General features: G+C 32.2%; 1 protein-coding gene across 3 annotated transcripts in view; it reads right to left on the bottom strand.

Annotated features, from left to right (window-relative positions):
- Positions 1 to 18,930, bottom strand: part of LOC113402312 (protein Fe65 homolog) — a 91,574-nt gene that overhangs the window by 19,697 nt on the left and 52,947 nt on the right. For all 3 annotated transcript variants that reach the window (XM_064218445.1, XM_064218446.1, XM_026642531.2), the window contains exon 3: positions 15,889 to 16,030. In XM_064218445.1, the coding sequence (XP_064074515.1) occupies positions 15,889 to 16,030 (142 nt within the window). The remainder of the gene's footprint in view (positions 1 to 15,888; positions 16,031 to 18,930) is intronic.

Genomic DNA, 18,930 nt, shown 5'->3' with positions numbered 1-18,930 from the left:
TATAAATTAAATTGTAAAGTTTTACTCATTTGCAATTAAACTTTTTTTATTTACACATATTTTCGGGCAGAGGGTTCATCAAGACAGGTTTAATCTATATTAATAAATTAGTGTTTTTTGTAATGTCTTATTGAATAAACTACGACTAGCGCGTGTAAGTATGCAAATATAATCTAAATTGTATATATTTTTCGGCGTCTTTATTCTTACAATATTCGTCTCACACACACTAAGACATATTGTGAGCACGCGCGTCACTCACACTAATGCATGCCGATAAAATTTAATGTACGGAGGGGCGCGTCTTCCTTTGTGAATTTATGTATAACACACACTAAGATATTTTGTAAGCACAGGCCTCACTCATACAAATGCAAGCTGATAAAATTTAACGTGGAGGGGCGCGCCTTCCTGAGTGAATATATATATATAATATTGTTTTATATAAGCAGCTGAAGCAGCTGCGCTTCGCAAAGCCAGCCTCTTTAAATTTAGGCTATTACCTTCACGGTAATAGCCTAAATTTAAAGAGGCTGAATAACTCTTTTTTGTGTTTCTCTCGAGATACCTATATCGTATTTCTATGCTTCTATGGAATTGAGATAGTTTGCATACAGTTGTAAAAATATTAGAAGTAAATTTATTTTTGTATAATTTCGTATTTAGTATTTCGTAGGTATTGCGAATGACAACTACTCGGTGTCGTTTAATTGTAATTAATAAAAAATCAAAAGACTTTTATTGTACATCCGTATAATATATTTTAACGAGATTTGGCAATGAGTATATATTTTTTTTCGATTCAATGTTTTATTTTGCGAACGTTCAATATGTCATAATTAATTTAACAGAACATTTTACAACAATACTCTGTGGCTTCCAGGCACAAATAAAAAATAAAAATAATAAAAATAAAAAGCTGACAGACTAACGATAATCCAGTTGATAACTGATGATCATTGGTTTAAAAGATATGCCGATAAAGATGAACAAGTATATGGACCTCATGGTAATTAAAAAAATCAAATAAACCCAACTCAATTAAATACATCGTTTTAAAATTAAAATATTCTCGATAAAAGTTTCCCCTCAATTATGTTAGCATGTCAAACGAGCGGGATTTTTTAATACCAGTGCAAGTTTTAATAAAAATTTACGAGAGATCGTAACTCGTGGCATTACACTAGTTGAGGGTAGTTCGAAGTTTGTTTAAAGAGGCGGCGGGTTGTAAATCTCGTTTTGATTGCGATAAACTTTTAACACGTACCTGATTTTATATTATATTCGATTTGTATTTAATACGGTTTGAAAGGCAATCTATTTATATGTTGCTATAATGAAAACATCGTTAATATGAATTAAATAGTTTTTAATTTATTAGTGCTCGACGGTATTAGAAATAATTCGTTTAAGCTAGGATGTTCGGATAAAGATCTGACATGTATATGCACAACACACAGCACACAGTCCGGCTGTTCTTTTTTTTAATATTATAAGTAGGCGGACTGGTACATGAGAAACCGGATATTAAGTGATCACCGCCGCTCATAGACATTGACGCTGTAAGAAATAACAACCGTTACACCAATTTGCCACCAACCCTGGGAGCTAAGATGTTATGTCCCTTGTGCCTGTAGTTACACTGGCTCACACTCACTTGCAAAAAGCCCTGCCACCGAGTGTACTTTACCTACTTTGTTAACAACAACGATGATGTTTGAGCAAAATCTTTTTTCCTTAAGTACTTTTGGAGCTTATACCATCACGTTGCTTCATAGCGGGTCCACGATAAGCCAACTTTTATTGGTTCGCTTGTGTTAGCGGTAGTTAAGCGGTAGAATAAAGGATTGTTGGTTTTTCACCCATATTCTTGTACGAAGCCACCGAGTAACTTTAACATAAACAAAAGTACTAACTCTTGTTCAATTTCTACATTTTATATAGATATTTCTAAAAGTTATAATTGAAGCTAAGGAGGTATTATACCAACGAACCAAAGTGCAATTATTAATTTAACTATAAGCCATAACATATATAACTATGTTGTACAAAATATGCTAGTTTCCGTTTCGAATCAGACTCAACATAAAACGTTTATATTGAGGGAAAAACATTCATTTTTATTTATTAATATAAATAATTAAACTTATTTTTAATTGCTACCAAGCTATTTAATTTATTATTTGAATTCTATGAACTCTGTCCGTTATAATTAGATAGTCTATTCATAAATAAAAATGTATAAGATTATATTTTAAATATCAATGGAGACTAAAACACTATAGTTAGAAAATTCTGAAGAACGTTCTGGAACATTGAAAGGAGATTCAGCGCGTACTCTATACCGTGGATCGTAAATAGGACACTGACAAGTTATAAGCGACGAGCGATTAAATAAAATTTCATGATAATTATCAATAATTTATTCTAAATGTTTAAATATAATTTTTATGTACAATAAATATATATCAATAGTATAAATATGTTTATTAAATGTTTATTCATAATTTATATTAACACAAAAAATATTTTTTTTAGTAAAGTAGTTCGCAAAACCAAGAAAAGCCTATGATATTGAATTTTAAAATATTCAATCAACCATTTGTAAAACAAATAATAGCAGTATATAGAGGAATATCAGGTAATTTTCTATATTTTTAAAGCCAAGTGATAGGATAAAAACTTATATTATCATTCTTCAAAACCAATCAAATCAACGTCCTGTATTCAATATAGCATTACACTTACTTATTGATTATCAAATCAAACACAACCACCTACAAGATATATATACTTTAGCTAGCTACTACTTGGATCTACATAAAACATTTTTATCATAACACATATAATTCTAACGGTAAAGCATCAGATAGCAGCAAATTTTTGTTGTATTTTAGTTAATTTACTCAAAGATTTATACAATTATACACGCCTTCCTCAAAAATCACTCCGTCCAAGGTAAAGCCGTATAAAAATCCGTCCGGTACTTTTTATTAATTTATCGCGTTCAAACAGACAGACAGACGCGACGTGGGATGAGTTCGAGTTATAATTTGTAGTAATTTAAATGGTAATTATAGGATATTATTAAATATAGCAAATATACTTGTTAATTAGAATTTAAAACATCAATTAATTAATTATAATTGATTAAAGTATTACAAGTGCCTTATTTGTGTTCACCTCGCATTTATATAAATCTATATATTTCGTTAGTTACGATAGTATACTGCATTGAAGTAGTTTCCTGTAGTTTGCTGAAAGGCTTAAGAATCTAGTTTCCAGCGCATCGTCACGTAACGCAATAAACTGAGATAAGCCTCGTACAAGTTAAAAGCGACTAGCGATTTATAGCTTTAATCAAACTTCTAATACTTTAACCACACCATTACAATCGATACATAAGTACAAATAATAAAATAGACACGATTTTAAATCATTATTATAAAATAAAATATATAAACTACTAAAAATTGTATGAAATTAAATTGTAGTATTATGTAACGTTAAATAAAAAGTTATACGTAATGATACTCATTCGAGTTTCTCTAATCGCTATAAGCTTATAAGTTATGCGGTCGCAACATTATATTCTGCACCAGCGGGCATACATCGGTCCGGATGCTTGGGGCCATTAAATGAGCTTAGCGTCAGTTTTATAGGCCGCCAACTTAAACGCTACCAAACAACGATGTACGTTGCATATTTTTATCGTCGTTTTACTTTGAAATATTCTTATATTAGTCAACGTCGTTCGAATATCAAATTAAATAATTCAATTTCGAACATTAGTAAATAAATAAAATAATCTTTGATTGATTTAAATCTGTTAGATAGAATGCAAAACATTTTTTTTTCGTGTTAAAGCAATAAAAACCAAATGTATTACCTCAATAACCTAACCAAGTAGACGAATACATATCTCCGTAACACCGGTAGTCCATAGTATTGCGTCAAACACATCGGTCTGGAGGCGGTGCACTGGCGATCGATGCACTGCGACTGCGCAGTGCGCAGGTCGCCGCACCCGTGACGTAATGGGCGCCATTGTTGGAGTATGGGTGTAAAAATTGCATACAATATTTTTGGTTACCGTTTTTTTATGTTATGTTGGAGTACCTTTCGAGGATTAATCGATCGTATCGGTTTTATTGTATTTTCAATTTAATAATCTAACGCGCAATTCGAAAAATATTTTATAATAGCCTCGTACCTACATATATTTATATTTGTACATATTATGAACACGCGTAAATTGTATTTTTGCAACTTGCATATGACCTAAAAAACATCATTACAAGGTCAACGGGATTCATGGAATTAACACTAACAGTATTTTTATAGAAACATATATATATTGTATGATAGATATAACCATGTATCATATATCTATGTATATGTATGCATATATAATATAGTTGTCTGATGCCTTTTTTCGTAAAGGTAAGCCAGTAAGCCGGACTGGCAAATGGGCTACTTGATGGTAAATTGTCACCGCTGAAGACATTGGACTTCTACCCTTATTAACCACCGGCGTATTTAAAGCCCAACCAAAACTGATAACGGGAGATAATTGTTTCATACTTAGAAAAGTACAACCAATAATGACGTTCATATAACTAATTAATAAAACGACAGAGGTGTTATTTATACGTACCCTGCTTTAAAATGTTAACAGCTCGATTCACGCTTGATGAATTGTCTGACAGGTAACAGTATTACAGTGTATTTTGGCTTAACTTGGAGTTTAAGGAATATCAACGATAGATCACCAACACAATTCACTTCGGGAATTGAGATTTTGTGTTACCCCTTATATCAACACCCTGGCACACTTACCTTTCAAATCGAAACACAACAGTACTAGTGTTTAGCTTTAGAATATATGATAAATGGATGGTACTCCCAGACGAGCTTGCGCAAAACCCAAGTAAATCAAAATTAGGAAACGAAATAATTTAGATATTATTTTAAAATTGTGAAAATAGATAAATATCTACTAAATAAAAAACATAAGTAGTTTATCTTTAACTTATATAATATCAGTTTACACCTTATTCGATAACAGCCGCTTGCAACGGTTTGTTATAAGCGCTTTACGCTCGAGGGGATCAATGAAACGTTTGATCGTGTAATATTAATAACGGTAGTATACCTGCTTTCTTTGCCGACTTTAAAGAGTGAGGTATTATGTTTACCTGTATGTTTATATGTGTGTTATTTTTTTTTATGATATCGGTAGGCGGATGAGCAAATAGGTCACCTGATGGTAAGTGGTCACTACCGCCCATAGACAATGGCGCTGTAAGAAATATTAACCATTCCTTACATCACCAACCTCGGGAACCAAGATGTTATGTCCCTTGTGCCTATAGTTACACTGGCTCACTCACCCTTCAAACCGGAACACAACAATACTGAGTACTGCTGTTTGGCGGTAGAATATCTGATGAGTGGGTGGTACCTAACCAGACGGGCTTGCACAAAACCCTAACTACCAAGGAATAATTTAGTAAATAAATATAATTTATAAACTCATTCAGAAACAATGTAGCTTTCTATCAGTTTTTTTTAATGATCCAATCATTAATTCTGGAGATTACCGATCCATACAAACCAACGATTTTTACCACTTTTTATTATTAGTACAGACTTGTAATGATATAATATTAAGGTCTCGTCTGTCAGTTTTATTAATGCTAGATGTTGGCACATTTAAAAATACAACTGATGCAACTTCGAACCGGAGCCTTTACCAGCTACACCATCGGACTCTTTCGAGCCGAAAGCCCAAAGCGGCAAATATCAAAAGTAATAACTGCGTTAATTCCATTATACACAAGTGCACCTACAATCAGATGGGAAGGTCGATGTGACTGAGAGCAAGTACAGGACTTTACGAGGGATGATGTGACACTGTACTTTTCCTAACTCTGAACTTTAGTCAACTATCCACAGGAGAGTTTTCAGACAACTATGACATATAAACGATCCATTTTGAAAATATACATATAATTGCAAACTCAGATTATAAAAGCCGCATAAGGATGAGGCGCGCGGAATATTATAGTAAATAAATAAATAAAAATATTTATTCAGCTTATTACGGTATATACAGTAAAGGTTGGAGCCTTCTTTTAAGTGCAGCAGTGCACCTGTGCCAGAAGACACCGCTCTTCCATATCAATATTTTACAACAGCATATATTATAAGCGCGTGTGTGTGTGTGTGTGTGTGTGTGTGTGTGTGTGTGTGTGTGTGTGTGTGTGTGTGTGTGTGTGTGTGTGTGTGTGTGTGTGTGTCATGCACCTACATAAATGATATATACAAGTGAACGAAATTAATTAATTAATAATTAAAGTGACATCAGATTTAACGTATTGTACTACGGGTAGTTTGTATTCGCTTTTGTTGCTACACTAAAATGTTGGACGCGCTCCACCTGCCTTTGGTTTTACAATATGAGATTGCAAAATACATGTAATAAAATAGAAGCTTCAACAAACAAACTAACTTTCACATTTATATTAGTAATTAATAGTGTTATGTGAATATTGGAGTGATTTATAAGTGACTTACGTGTTCTGATTGTGGAAATCATTAATTTTAATGATATTTAATAATTACAATTATTATATGATGCTATATGTTATATCAACAATTATTGCGTTTACATAAATTATTTATATATGTAGGCTTTGGTAGTACCAATTTTCTTAAAATGATTTGGCATGTAGGTTGGTTGGGAGAGCGGTCATCGTGTTTAAGGATCGCTTTATGCTTCGTATAGTTTAATAAATATGTGCCATTCAATGGCAAAGGTTCTCAGTTATAATTCACGACTTTGAATGAACCGAACGAATTGTTTTAGAATATCCACAGACTTTAATACAAAGTAATTCGTTTCTATTATTTTTCCTTTGTGTGCGTTCTTCGATGGCTTTGCCAGTTGTGAACCTCTTTTTTTTTCGAGTTAGTATGCTGCTTTTTATAAAAAAGGTAGGCGGTCGCCAATGCGCCGTCGACCGTGGGAACGAAGATGTTCAGTCCAATAAGAACAAGAATACTAAGTATTTTTTTTTTAATGATATCGGTAGGCGGACGAGCAAATGGGCCACCTGATGGTAAGTGGTCACTACCGCCCATAGACAGTGGCGTTGTAAGAAATATTAACCATTCCTTACATCACCAATGCGCCACCAACCTTGGGAACTAAGATGTTACGTCCCCTGTGCCTGTAGTTACACTGGCTCACTCGCCCTTCAAACTGGAACACAACAATACTAAATACTGCTGTTTGGCGGTAGAATATCTGATGAGTGGGTGGTACCTACCCAGACGGGCTTGCACAAAGCCCTAACACCAAGTGTTTGAGTTTGGCGATCTGATAAGTGGGTGCTACCTAACCAAACTGGCTTGCACAACGCCATATAACCAAATTAATACTTAAGAGGTTTCAAGCATTTCGTATTTTCAACTCCGCGACGAAAACCTAATAACCTTTCATAAAGATCCCGGCCCGAGATTTGAATCTGGGAATATTTTATTAAATGCCACCGTATTTAAAGCCCAGCTAAGAGACCGATGCGGAAGATTATTGTTTCAATATTTCGGTATAGTATTTAAACAACTACAACCAATAATAACTATAATATAAGGTCTTATTTATACGTAGGTATCCTGCTTTAAAATGTTATCAGCTCGATTCACGCTTGAGGGCCTTTATGAATTGTATGACACGTAACGGTTTTGCAGTGTATTTTGGCTTAACATTACTCATATTTCATTGTCTAACTATTGATGTACATACGATATTATGATATGTTCCTGTTTTAATTTTTATTAAATAACTACCTACTCATCCCGGCTTTATACAGGGTGCAACTAGGGTCTATAAACAAATTTCGGATTGAAGATTTTCAGGTAAGAAAAGTTGAAATTGCCGATTTTCCTGTACTATAATATGTATGTGTTATATATGTAAACCTTCCTCTTGAATCACTGTGTTTATTGATGAAAACTGCGTTAAAATGCGTTACGTAGTTAAAAAGATCTATGTGTCCAAACGGCGGGTAGCGACTTTGTTTTATACAATTTAAATATATCAAGCCAATGAAATCAAAATATACTTTATTCAAGTAGGCTCTTGCGTGCACTTTCGCATCGTTGTTATACAAGATAAAATTTAAAGTTTCCAGCGTTTGAATGTAGATTCTACCCAGAAAAACCGACATAGTAACTCTTTTCCGACAGCTAAGTTACCTAGACAACAATTACAGAGCACTGATGTCGGATAATATTATCATAATGTTTTAAATTTGCATATTGCATATTTATATAAATAAATATGTCGTATCTACTGATTACCAGAACAGAATATGTTAACCATGGAAATGTTATTAGAGAAAATATATTTACATTTATGAGCTACCTCACGTAATCAGTCAGCCAGTTAAGATTATCTGATGCATATACGGAAGTCAAGGGTCACTTAGACAGGCCGGGCATGGGGGCGTCATGCATGGGTAAACGATACCGTGGCGTCCCACTACAAGAGTACCGTTGATTTTTAGTAGGTTGCTGCTACAAGTCCAGAATTCCCACATCTCCCCTCTTTTAATGTGGTATCCATAAAATTGGGTAAAGTTCATTTACTTTTTCAAACGTCTTCTTAGCTGATTATTTATTTATTAAACAAAATAACATTCGTTAAGTATCATCTTAATTTATAAAAAGTTTGCATTAATTATTATTGGCCAAAGTTACGTAAAAATCATTTTCCATGTTACCGAAAAATAGGACTAAAAAGTGTCACATCGATGGACAATGTTATCGCGGTAAGAGGGTCTTGGTGGGAGGTAAGAGGCGTGATAGCGACCGTCATTCAGGTAGCGAGTGAAGCATACTCCAAGCGAAGCAGTGTAGTGTCATCAATAAGACTTTGGCCTCATCTATGTTACCAAACCAGATAAAAAGAGAGTAAAAATCGCAAAAGTGTGGCTCCAGTTTTACATAAATGTGTATAATGAATTTGGCCTAAAATATCAGTGACTAGCCCGCACAGGAGAAATTAAATTGCACAGATTTAAAGTTCGTTTATATTATTTCTTAGATAAGAATAATCTTTTAATATTAATATCCATTTATATCGACCATAAGGCAACGGCTCACAAAATAAGCGGGTCACACATTAAAAATATTAGAATTAAAATTATCAATAAACCTACTTTTAGTATATATATTTTTTTAAAACTTTTTTGGAATATTTATTTTTCTCGGAATAATTCTTAAATGGCACCATATTAACGCTAGCAAACGTCAAATTGCGTGAAACTGTTAAACAAATAAGTATGAATAAAACTGAAAATAAAAGTGAAAGTTAAAAAGCATTTTATCTATTCTTTTAAACTTTTAAAACCATTCTTCTGGTATATATATAAATTGAACTATATTAGTGCCTATGTAATGTTTTGTTCGTATTTACATTAGACAGAGAAAGGAATGTAATAAGAATATTTATTGACCTCCGCAATGACGTCAACTTATTTATTTCATATGGAATTAGACTGCCAATTAGGCCACATAATGGTAAGTGGTCACCACCGTGGACATTGCCACTGTAAGAAATATTAGCCATCCCTTACAATGACAATGTGCTATCAACCTTGGTAATTAAGATGTTACGTCATTCAAATCGAAATACAAGTAAATCTTCACACCAAATATTTGATGACTCGGCACTTAAATCTTAACATTTCAAATTTTGTATTTTATGTAAACTGTTCAAGTTAGTCACTAATTGCTCGGCAACCCTGAACTTAACATTTTAAGTTATTCAAACAATCGGCATTCGGAGAACGGACTCGTTCAGAATGCTCGTGCGTCACAACGATTTAAACTTGCATTTCTTTTAGGCCATGAATGAATCATGCGATGTCAAGGGGCAATATTTAATTAAATAAATACATATTATATTAAATTATACTCGCTTCATCATTCCTGGACGTTTAAAAATATGGCGATTTGATTTTTCGGGCTCCTGGGAATATTACAGTCCCCGAAGTAAAATAAATACCATATTTGAGCAAAAATAAATACCTGTATATATGTATATGCTGTATATTGGCTTATGTGAAACTTATTTTGGTATTAAATGTTTGCGTATTATACTATGATGTATGTTTCCCGAAAATAAATAAATATATATTGTGCCTAAAGTTGATACAATATGTTTCAGGTGTTGCAAGATAATTTTGTGAAATGTTAATCTTTTATACCGGATTTTAGTGCTAAAAATCATATTTGGATATCTCAAAGATCGAATAAAACAACCGACTACTTAAATTGTTATTCAAAAATATACTATTAAGTATTTTTTTTTATTTACATTTTATCCGTCGAAAGCTTATTAAGATGATTAATAAAATTATAATCTTTGTTGTCTGAATCTACTATGTAGAAGACTGACTTTCAGTTTGTCTGAACCTTAAAAACAATAACGTATGTACTTAAACTAACATATATTAATAAAATCAGATTCCTATCAAAACTATATCATAAAAAATTTAAAACAACCCTCCTAAAAGCCAAGGGTGTAATGTCGTTAACCCTTGACTTTATTAATCATGTATATACATCCAAAGTCCATTTAAATGAATTTGAAAAGCAAAACAACAACAAAATACTTGTTTCATACTTGATTCTATTAAAACTGTACATAAAAGATCAACAAACTTTACTATTTTCATTTACTTTTAGAAGAAGTCAAGTTATTATTTTAAAAGTCACTAAAAAGTTACTCACGCTAAATTCGACTGATACTGATTAGAAGAATTTAGTAAACTAGTTTTTCATCTATCGATGTTTTTCGAAAAAGTTTTTGTCGATTCATGATATTTACAATCAAAATAAACTAAGTATTCGGATGATTTAGAACGCGTTCCAATTGCGAAAAAAGTTGAAAAGGTCAAGTTCATAAAATATGTTAAAACAAAAAATATTCGCGAATCAAAATATAAAATGCGAAATTGCTGCCAAAACTGAGATCTTGGAACGTTTTTCTAGGTCATTCATGAATCATGCTAAACATATTTTTAAGTTTAAGTGGAAAATTAAATCCTCTATAAAAATAAAAATAAATATTTGTATGTATGATAATGTCCTCAATGCGTTTTTAAATCATTAATCCGAATCCGATGAAAAGTTGATACGCCCAAAAAGGTTGGTAGTCAAAAAAATTCAAGGTTTTTATTCTTTTTATGTTTGTCCATTAATATAAACGTTTTTATGAAGATCCTTTTTCTATCCGTGCTTTAATATAAGCCTTTTGAGCTTTTTCTTTGATCTAAGTACAAAAACGAGAGAGTGAATTTTCAACTGAGTCTTTTTCCCCACCCGAACGATTTAACAATCAATTTCAACAATTGACCTTCATATATTAATAGAAGATGTTAAATATGAAGGTTCTAAAATAAAGCAACTGCAAGACGGTACAATCAGTTACGTAAAATGTAAGACATAAAATCTTGGTATCACAGGTTTGATCACTTTTATTTCTGAGACAAAAGTGACTTACTACGGAATTTGAAAGATCGGAAACAGTCTGATGGTATATTATTATATGATGATTTAATAATGTCAATTGAGCTTCATAATAATTGTAAAAGGAAATAGGAAGGAGGAAAATAATTGTTAATAAAAAAACAATTCCAATTGGTGCCCGCTTCGAAGGTCAAAAATAATATCTTTCAATAGAGATAAGTGCTCATATGTGGTTAAATATCTCAAACTGCTTGCGTCAAGACGATCGATCGAGGGGTGCGGTATAAAAGAAGGACAAACAAACTTACTTTTACATATATTTTATATGTTGGCATTGCCTAAAAATGGTAACGAAAATCTAGATTATTACGTGCATCATGACTGAGTTGGTTGACTTAGTCTGGAAAACTTCTGGTTCTAACACTTTAGTCTTAACCAAAGGATTTGAACCGAGACATGTATCACCGATTTTTTTATATGCTTAATTTTATTTTCAAAACTTATCAAATGTTTGGGAATGCGATCGTGAAGAAAAATATGCCACATTTGAGAAGCACAGAAATAAGCCTTAAACCTTCTCCTCAAAAGCACTATAGGCCGTTGCCCATCAGTGGAACTTTAAGAGACTGTTAATTTACTTTACACTATTCGTTGTAAATTTAACTTGAAGTTATAAGAATTAATATTTAAAGAATATATGTGTACGGATTGCATAGTTGATTCGTAGAGAAGAGTACTTTGCGACGAATTATTTTTTCAAAATGAATAAGAATCCATTTCAGGCCATCTGCATGAGGAATTGTTGGAAGTCAGGACACATTGGCTAGAGTCCAGCTTAGTCTGGGAATTTTGCATTTCAAAGCAGTTTTCGGATAGCATAATTCAGGTCAGTATTTACGTATCACCTTTGCTTTTTCTATGTACATACATATATGTATGAGTTTCAAAAATTACATGTAAATTAGTACCTTAAGGATATCGGTACAAAAAGGTTATATTTATAGCTACAAACATAATAGAAGGGAAACTTTAGCTGAATATTTTGGGAAATCTTTGGAATACCAATTTTTAAAAACATTGATTCTTTGCACGCTTATCGAAATCACGAATCTAAATTTTATAAAACTAAGCATAATCATACATAAAATCCTCAATACATTGTTTGTTTAACAACATTTTTCAAATACAGAATTACAATGCACAAATAATTCTGCTTAAGATATAGTAATTACAACAAGCTTTTAAAATCATTTCTTTTTCGTATATACAAGTTGTTTTTTTTTAACTGGCATACATATAAAGCGGGAGGTACAAAAGAGATGACCCTGGCACAGTGCCAAGTAAATATTACGAAGAAACTCTCGTCCACAATACGTATAGGCTTTATTCTAATAGGCCTTTTATAATTACTCTGTAATTACACGACTAACGAGCTGGTGTACTCGAGTTGGCATACGAGTTGAATATATAGAAAAAGAAGAATATCCCTTTAGAAACCGTGTTGGAAGTATAGTGGAATGTAATCCTAGTACGTTCAAGTGAAGCATGAAGAGTTGTTCCAATTTTTGTTGGAATAAAAGAGATGAATTTACCATGTATTCAATTATTTAACTACAAAATTTGATGATTCTTCTCTAGAATATAAGTTGCGAAGATTTATATTCAATTTGATCTTGTAACATCATGATTGATGATGAGTTATATACAAAGGGAACTGTAAGGTTAGATTAGGTTAGATATATTTATGTTTTAATACATATTTATTAAAAAGGCACTCCATAACTAACAATTTATTTTTTTAGTAAATCTTAAGCAATATTTATGACACAAAATAGCGTGATGACAGATGTCTATAAACATATATGTATATACAAAAATGACTCGAATGTGTGACCATAAACATGGATTCAAACTATAATCCCAAGAGACTTCAAATTTAGAACTAATCAATACATAAAAGTTAACATGTTTATGAATTTTTTTTTAAAGAAAAATATGTGAATTTCTTATTAATTTACTCAAAAATTATTTTGCTTAAACAAAGCAAACATTTCCATCACGATAAGTCTATCCATGACGATAGTTTTGTTAACGGCATTAGCCAGTCCTAACATTCCTAATGTGCTGTTGAGCGTAGGATCTGCTTAGCCATCTATAATTACACTGGCTTATTGCTTTCTGTAACAACTTGGCTCAGTAGAGAAACTGAAGTGGGCGATACCCACGTGAGGCACCACCAAGTGGTAAACTTCAATTATTTATACTCATATAATAACGCTGTAAATCAATAACGTTGCGTGAAATACAAACAACATCACATTACATAACGACGAGGTCGAGTAGTGTGTATTCATGTGGTTTTCATGGGCACGCCACTCCGAGGTCCCGGGTTCGATTCCGAGTCGATGTAAAAAAAGTTCATTAGTTTTCTATGTTGCCTTGGGTCTGGTTATGTGTGGGACCGTCATTACTTCTGATTTCCATAACACAAGTGCTTTAGATACTTACATTGGGATCAGAGTAATGTATGTGTTGTCCAATATTTAACATTATTAGTAGTACATACAGTTGCGAAAACTATGCCTTTTAAAGAAATTCTTATTGAAATTTGCACAGGCCAGCCATTTTGTTTAGTCCAGTTTGACATTCATTGCTATTAACATATTATATGTTACGTCAATACTAGTATTGCTACTTGGGCGGTAGAATATGATGAGTGGGTGGTACCCGAACGGGCTTGTCATTGAGCGTATGATGCGATTAAAATAAGAATAACAATGATCTCCTTTTTATTGTGACGTCTCTGAGAGCAGATTAATGTATTAAAAAAATTAAAGTATGAGCAAGAATATCAGGTACATTTAACGTGATATTGAAAAACATAACGAATATGTCCGGGTTTTTTGTGTTAGGATTAAATAATAAAGATCATTGTTTATTATTTGCGTTTTTAAAATATACTCGTGTTAATAATATGAGACTAAAACAACACTTTATAACATTTTTGTAGCTTAACTTCCTTGATCGTTAAATTTATAAACGACGGAAATGTAAACGCAGGATTATTTCAGTTTTTTTTTTTAACTTTTTTGTATCATATTTTTTAAACTCTCAAAAAACATAAAAATATCACACCATGTAATAATATCAATATTTAACCCTCTGTCTAATTGATGACATCATACGATAAATGCTATAAAGTATTTTTTTACGCAAATTAAGAAAACAAATAAATAGTCCTAAACAGAGATAAGACTCTGTTCCTCTGTTTTTTAACATAAGGGTAATTGCTCAGCGGTCCTCTTCACAAAAGCTACTTCATATACGGTTCATCATTTATTATTTAATCATTCGTTCTCTTTATTCAAAGACACATTTTTATTTACTAACGAAACATAACGCGAGTAAACTCACACTCCAGTTTTTAATAGTTTTTATTTAAATCTCGCATATTTTGTTTTAGTGTGCTGCTCTACGACGTTGGTTGACATACGATTTATAATTAATTTAGAGATTTAGGGACGTGCAGATATCGCGACGCCTTTTAGCACCGCTTACATTAACAGCCTGTAAATTTCCCACTGCTGGGCTAAGGCCTCCTCTCCCTTTGAGGAGAAGTTTTTTTGGGCATATTCCACCACGCTGCTCCAATGCGGGTTGGTGGAATACACATGTGGCAGAATTTCGTTGAAATTAGACACACGCAGGTTTCCTCACAATGTTTTCCTTGGTGAATTATAAACATAAATTAAGCACAAGAAAATTTAGTGGTGCTTGCCTGGATTTGAACCCGAAATCATCGGTTAAGATGCACGCGTTCTAACCACTGGGCCATCTCGGCTTAGCTCAAAAGTATTACATTTATCTATCCATAGTGGAAACACCTAACCTAAGATACCAGAGATCCATATTTATTGTGCATTGCACTAGACCACGCACGAATCTCATTAATGAGTTAATCGAAACTCTTTACGACTGAGATAATAGGAATTATAAAGCCTCGTCTACATCAAATTAAAATTGACAATTTTTACGCGGTGAACACATATCGATGGAAATAATTTCTGTTGTTACATTTCATTGTCTATATTGTCTATCATTTCATATTGATACGAGTTTATATTATCGTTGAAAACATTTGACTATTGATCAAAAATTGAACTCCTAGAGAATAAATACACGCACCTCATTGTTCAATGAGAATTATGCGAGACTAATCCGGCATGTGAGACAATCCTAAGAAATGATTTGGCCAATGAAGGTCACTCGCATTAGCCAATGAGAGCAGGGCAATTTCCATTGGGAGCTCGTTTCGTGGAATGAACTTTAGTATTGAAATTTACTCACCTTCTATTGTCGAGATAATTGTCGTAATCTAGAGGCATCTCTTTGTCGTCGTGCATGTCGTAGAGGTCACTGTATATCGCGGACTCGAGGCGCGCCGGGTCCAAGTGGTAGTTAGGATTCTCGTAGGAGAGTAGACCATTCTCTGTTGACAAAATGTTTTTATAAATAACAATGTTTATAGCGGTTCGTTATTGTTATTATTAATAATGACTCTGGTTTTATATATTCATTATAGACAATCCTGTCAAGCGATTCATATCATTCAATAATCATATTAATTATCACTTCGTTTCTCATTCGTGAAATTTTGACATCGGAATTTCATTATTACGTGTAGTATATAAATGTAATTATTATAGTCGAAGTCGCATATCAAGTCATTTCGACTTTTCACACTCGTGTTCTGCGGTGAGTTTCAGGTCTCTTCTGATAAAATAGTGCTGGTGTACGCTACAGTTAAAACGTGTTCAATATTCTTAATGATAATAGCACTTTTTAAACAGCATAAATTATTTATATAGAAATAATAAAAAGGTAATACAGAAATCGTATTTTATTAAATATTCAATAATTATTGAAAATATTCAATTATTATTATGTCACTATTCGCGATATAACATGGGTGTTAAATTATTTTTTTTAATTGTTATCTTAATAAAAGACAAAATTAATATATATACGATTTAAGAAGACTTATCAAAACTTTTGAATCGTAATTTTACAGAATTGTATTAAACGAGCACCACTAGTTGGAATGTAGATTATATCGAGAAAAACCGGCAATAAACTCGGTAGCTACTCTTTTTCAAAATTCGAAATAAAAAGTTATGTCAGTAAAATACAATTAAATTTATATAATACAAGCTGAACTTTCAGTTTGCTCGCGCAATATTTATAAAACTTTACCTATTGCACACAAATCGTGATCCCGCTTTAACACACCCGAGAACGTTTACAATTCTCGAGGAGTGAATTACAAAAAAATAGCTTATGTTCTTTCACACAAACTACCTCCATATAAAATTTCATCTAAATCGGCTCAGACAGCGTTCCTTTAGCATTTATAATATTCGTGTAGCCTGCCTGAAAGTCTATAAGGCAAGTTAATATTATTTTACTGTAATACATTATTTTCACGCAATTAAAAACTATTTTTAATAAAACCTAAGAAGTGTACAATTTCTCACACGCATACATACACAGTACAGTATAGTACGACACAATTTAAATGTAGAATCGACAATTTAAAAAAAAAGAAAACAATCCTCAATTTGGCGAATGTATTTAGTTATATTATATTACAAATTATTCGCACGTGACATTGGCGAAATAATCTGTGCCCTCTTGGCACAAATAAAAGTCAAAACAAAATAAAATTACAAATTATTACATTTGCATAAAGATCATTTTCGCATAAGAAATAAGTAAAGACTGATGATTTTGAATACATCTAAGTTGTGTCGTACTATACACGCACCATGTTTTTTTTTTAAGATTAATTTATGTTAAACTGTTACAATGTTCATTTCCCGTCTGTCCTTGCGTCTGATTAGTTCAGTCGCGACGTGCCAGCACTTGTTCGGTTTCATGTAATGTGACGCCGAAGCCAAATAAACGATTTCATAGCAACGTTATACAACCGACTATAAAGCAATAAGGCGATAAGCCTACGGGCAGACTGCCTACACGTCTCATTGTCAAAAAGCCTATTTGAATATTGTAGGTTTCCTGCATACCGTAGTGTAGTTTTTTTCTTTTGTATAGGACTGTTTAACTTCAAGGTCGAATTGTCCTTTGGAGTTTTTTCTATTCAAATAGGGTTTTATATATATTTTTAGAGAGTATTTTTTATTTGATGTTAAAATCCACCAACATATTAATTTACAAATCAGTACGTATATACCCTTTATTTGAAATTAAAAAGTATACCACTTAACAGATGTATCTACCAAATAATATCCATTTATATGACGGGCAAAACTCTACCATCAAGTGATTATATGAAAACTGTCATCTTAAATAATATTCAGATGATTCTATTTCTTTTGTATATCTTAGTGTTTTAGGTTACCTGATAATCATGTATGAATTCCGAAACGACAAAAGCGTAAACAATATCTTTAAATTCTTCCGAATCTTCTGGTAAAATTAAACATTAATTATTAAAAAAGGGAACAATAAATAAAAATGCTCTAACATCAAATATTAGTATTAGTAATCACAAAAGAAGGATAAAACTACTACTCGTAAATCGTACTCGTAAATAAAACCTGAATGTTTTACTAGTGACCACTAAATAATTACACTAACCAACTCCTGGCCTCATCATCAGATGGCACCATCATCGCGGTATTGTCGAATTACATATACTTGTAAACTTTCATATCGATACGATAATTAAAAAATTAAAAAATAAAATAAAATCGACGACCAAATTTGTCTCTAAGCCGACTTTGTAAGTTGTTTAATTAAATCTCGCTTATTTTATTTAAATTTGTCGTTTCATAAATTCAAATAATTTGTAAAAAATACTTTGGTAAAGAAGGCATATTATTCGATACAAGATTATATAGATGATAAAAAAGCGCTGAGTTAATGCTTGATGAGGAAGGATATATTACGTACATATATAATTGTATTCAACTAACATGACTATATTTTTAGATGTTGAAAAAGAGTAATAACTGTGTTTCTTGCCGGTTCTTCTCGGTAGAATCTACATTCCGAACCGGTGGTATAGTTACTTACATTACTTGATATAGTTTGTTAAATGACGATTCATAAGTGCTTGTAAAAGCCCACTTAGATAAAGTATATTTTAATTTTGATTTTGGCAAGTGAAGCGTATTTATATTCGCTTATGTAATTATTTATTTTAATAAGAAATACATTATTTTTTACAGATAACATTTCATAAATATACCTGCATGAGTTCAACTAAAAACGATGGAATAATTATTTAATTACTTCGCGGTAAGCTGAGATGATTGCGGGTTCAAAAACATGCAATCTGACGTGTGATACCGAAATTCGATGTGCTAA

The sequence above is a fragment of the Vanessa tameamea genome, chromosome 22 (genome assembly GCF_037043105.1).
Source record: "Vanessa tameamea isolate UH-Manoa-2023 chromosome 22, ilVanTame1 primary haplotype, whole genome shotgun sequence".
NCBI classification, from domain to species: domain Eukaryota; kingdom Metazoa; phylum Arthropoda; class Insecta; order Lepidoptera; family Nymphalidae; genus Vanessa; species Vanessa tameamea.
Note: the sequence above shows the minus strand (reverse complement) of the source record. Positions and strands in the feature narration are given on the sequence as shown.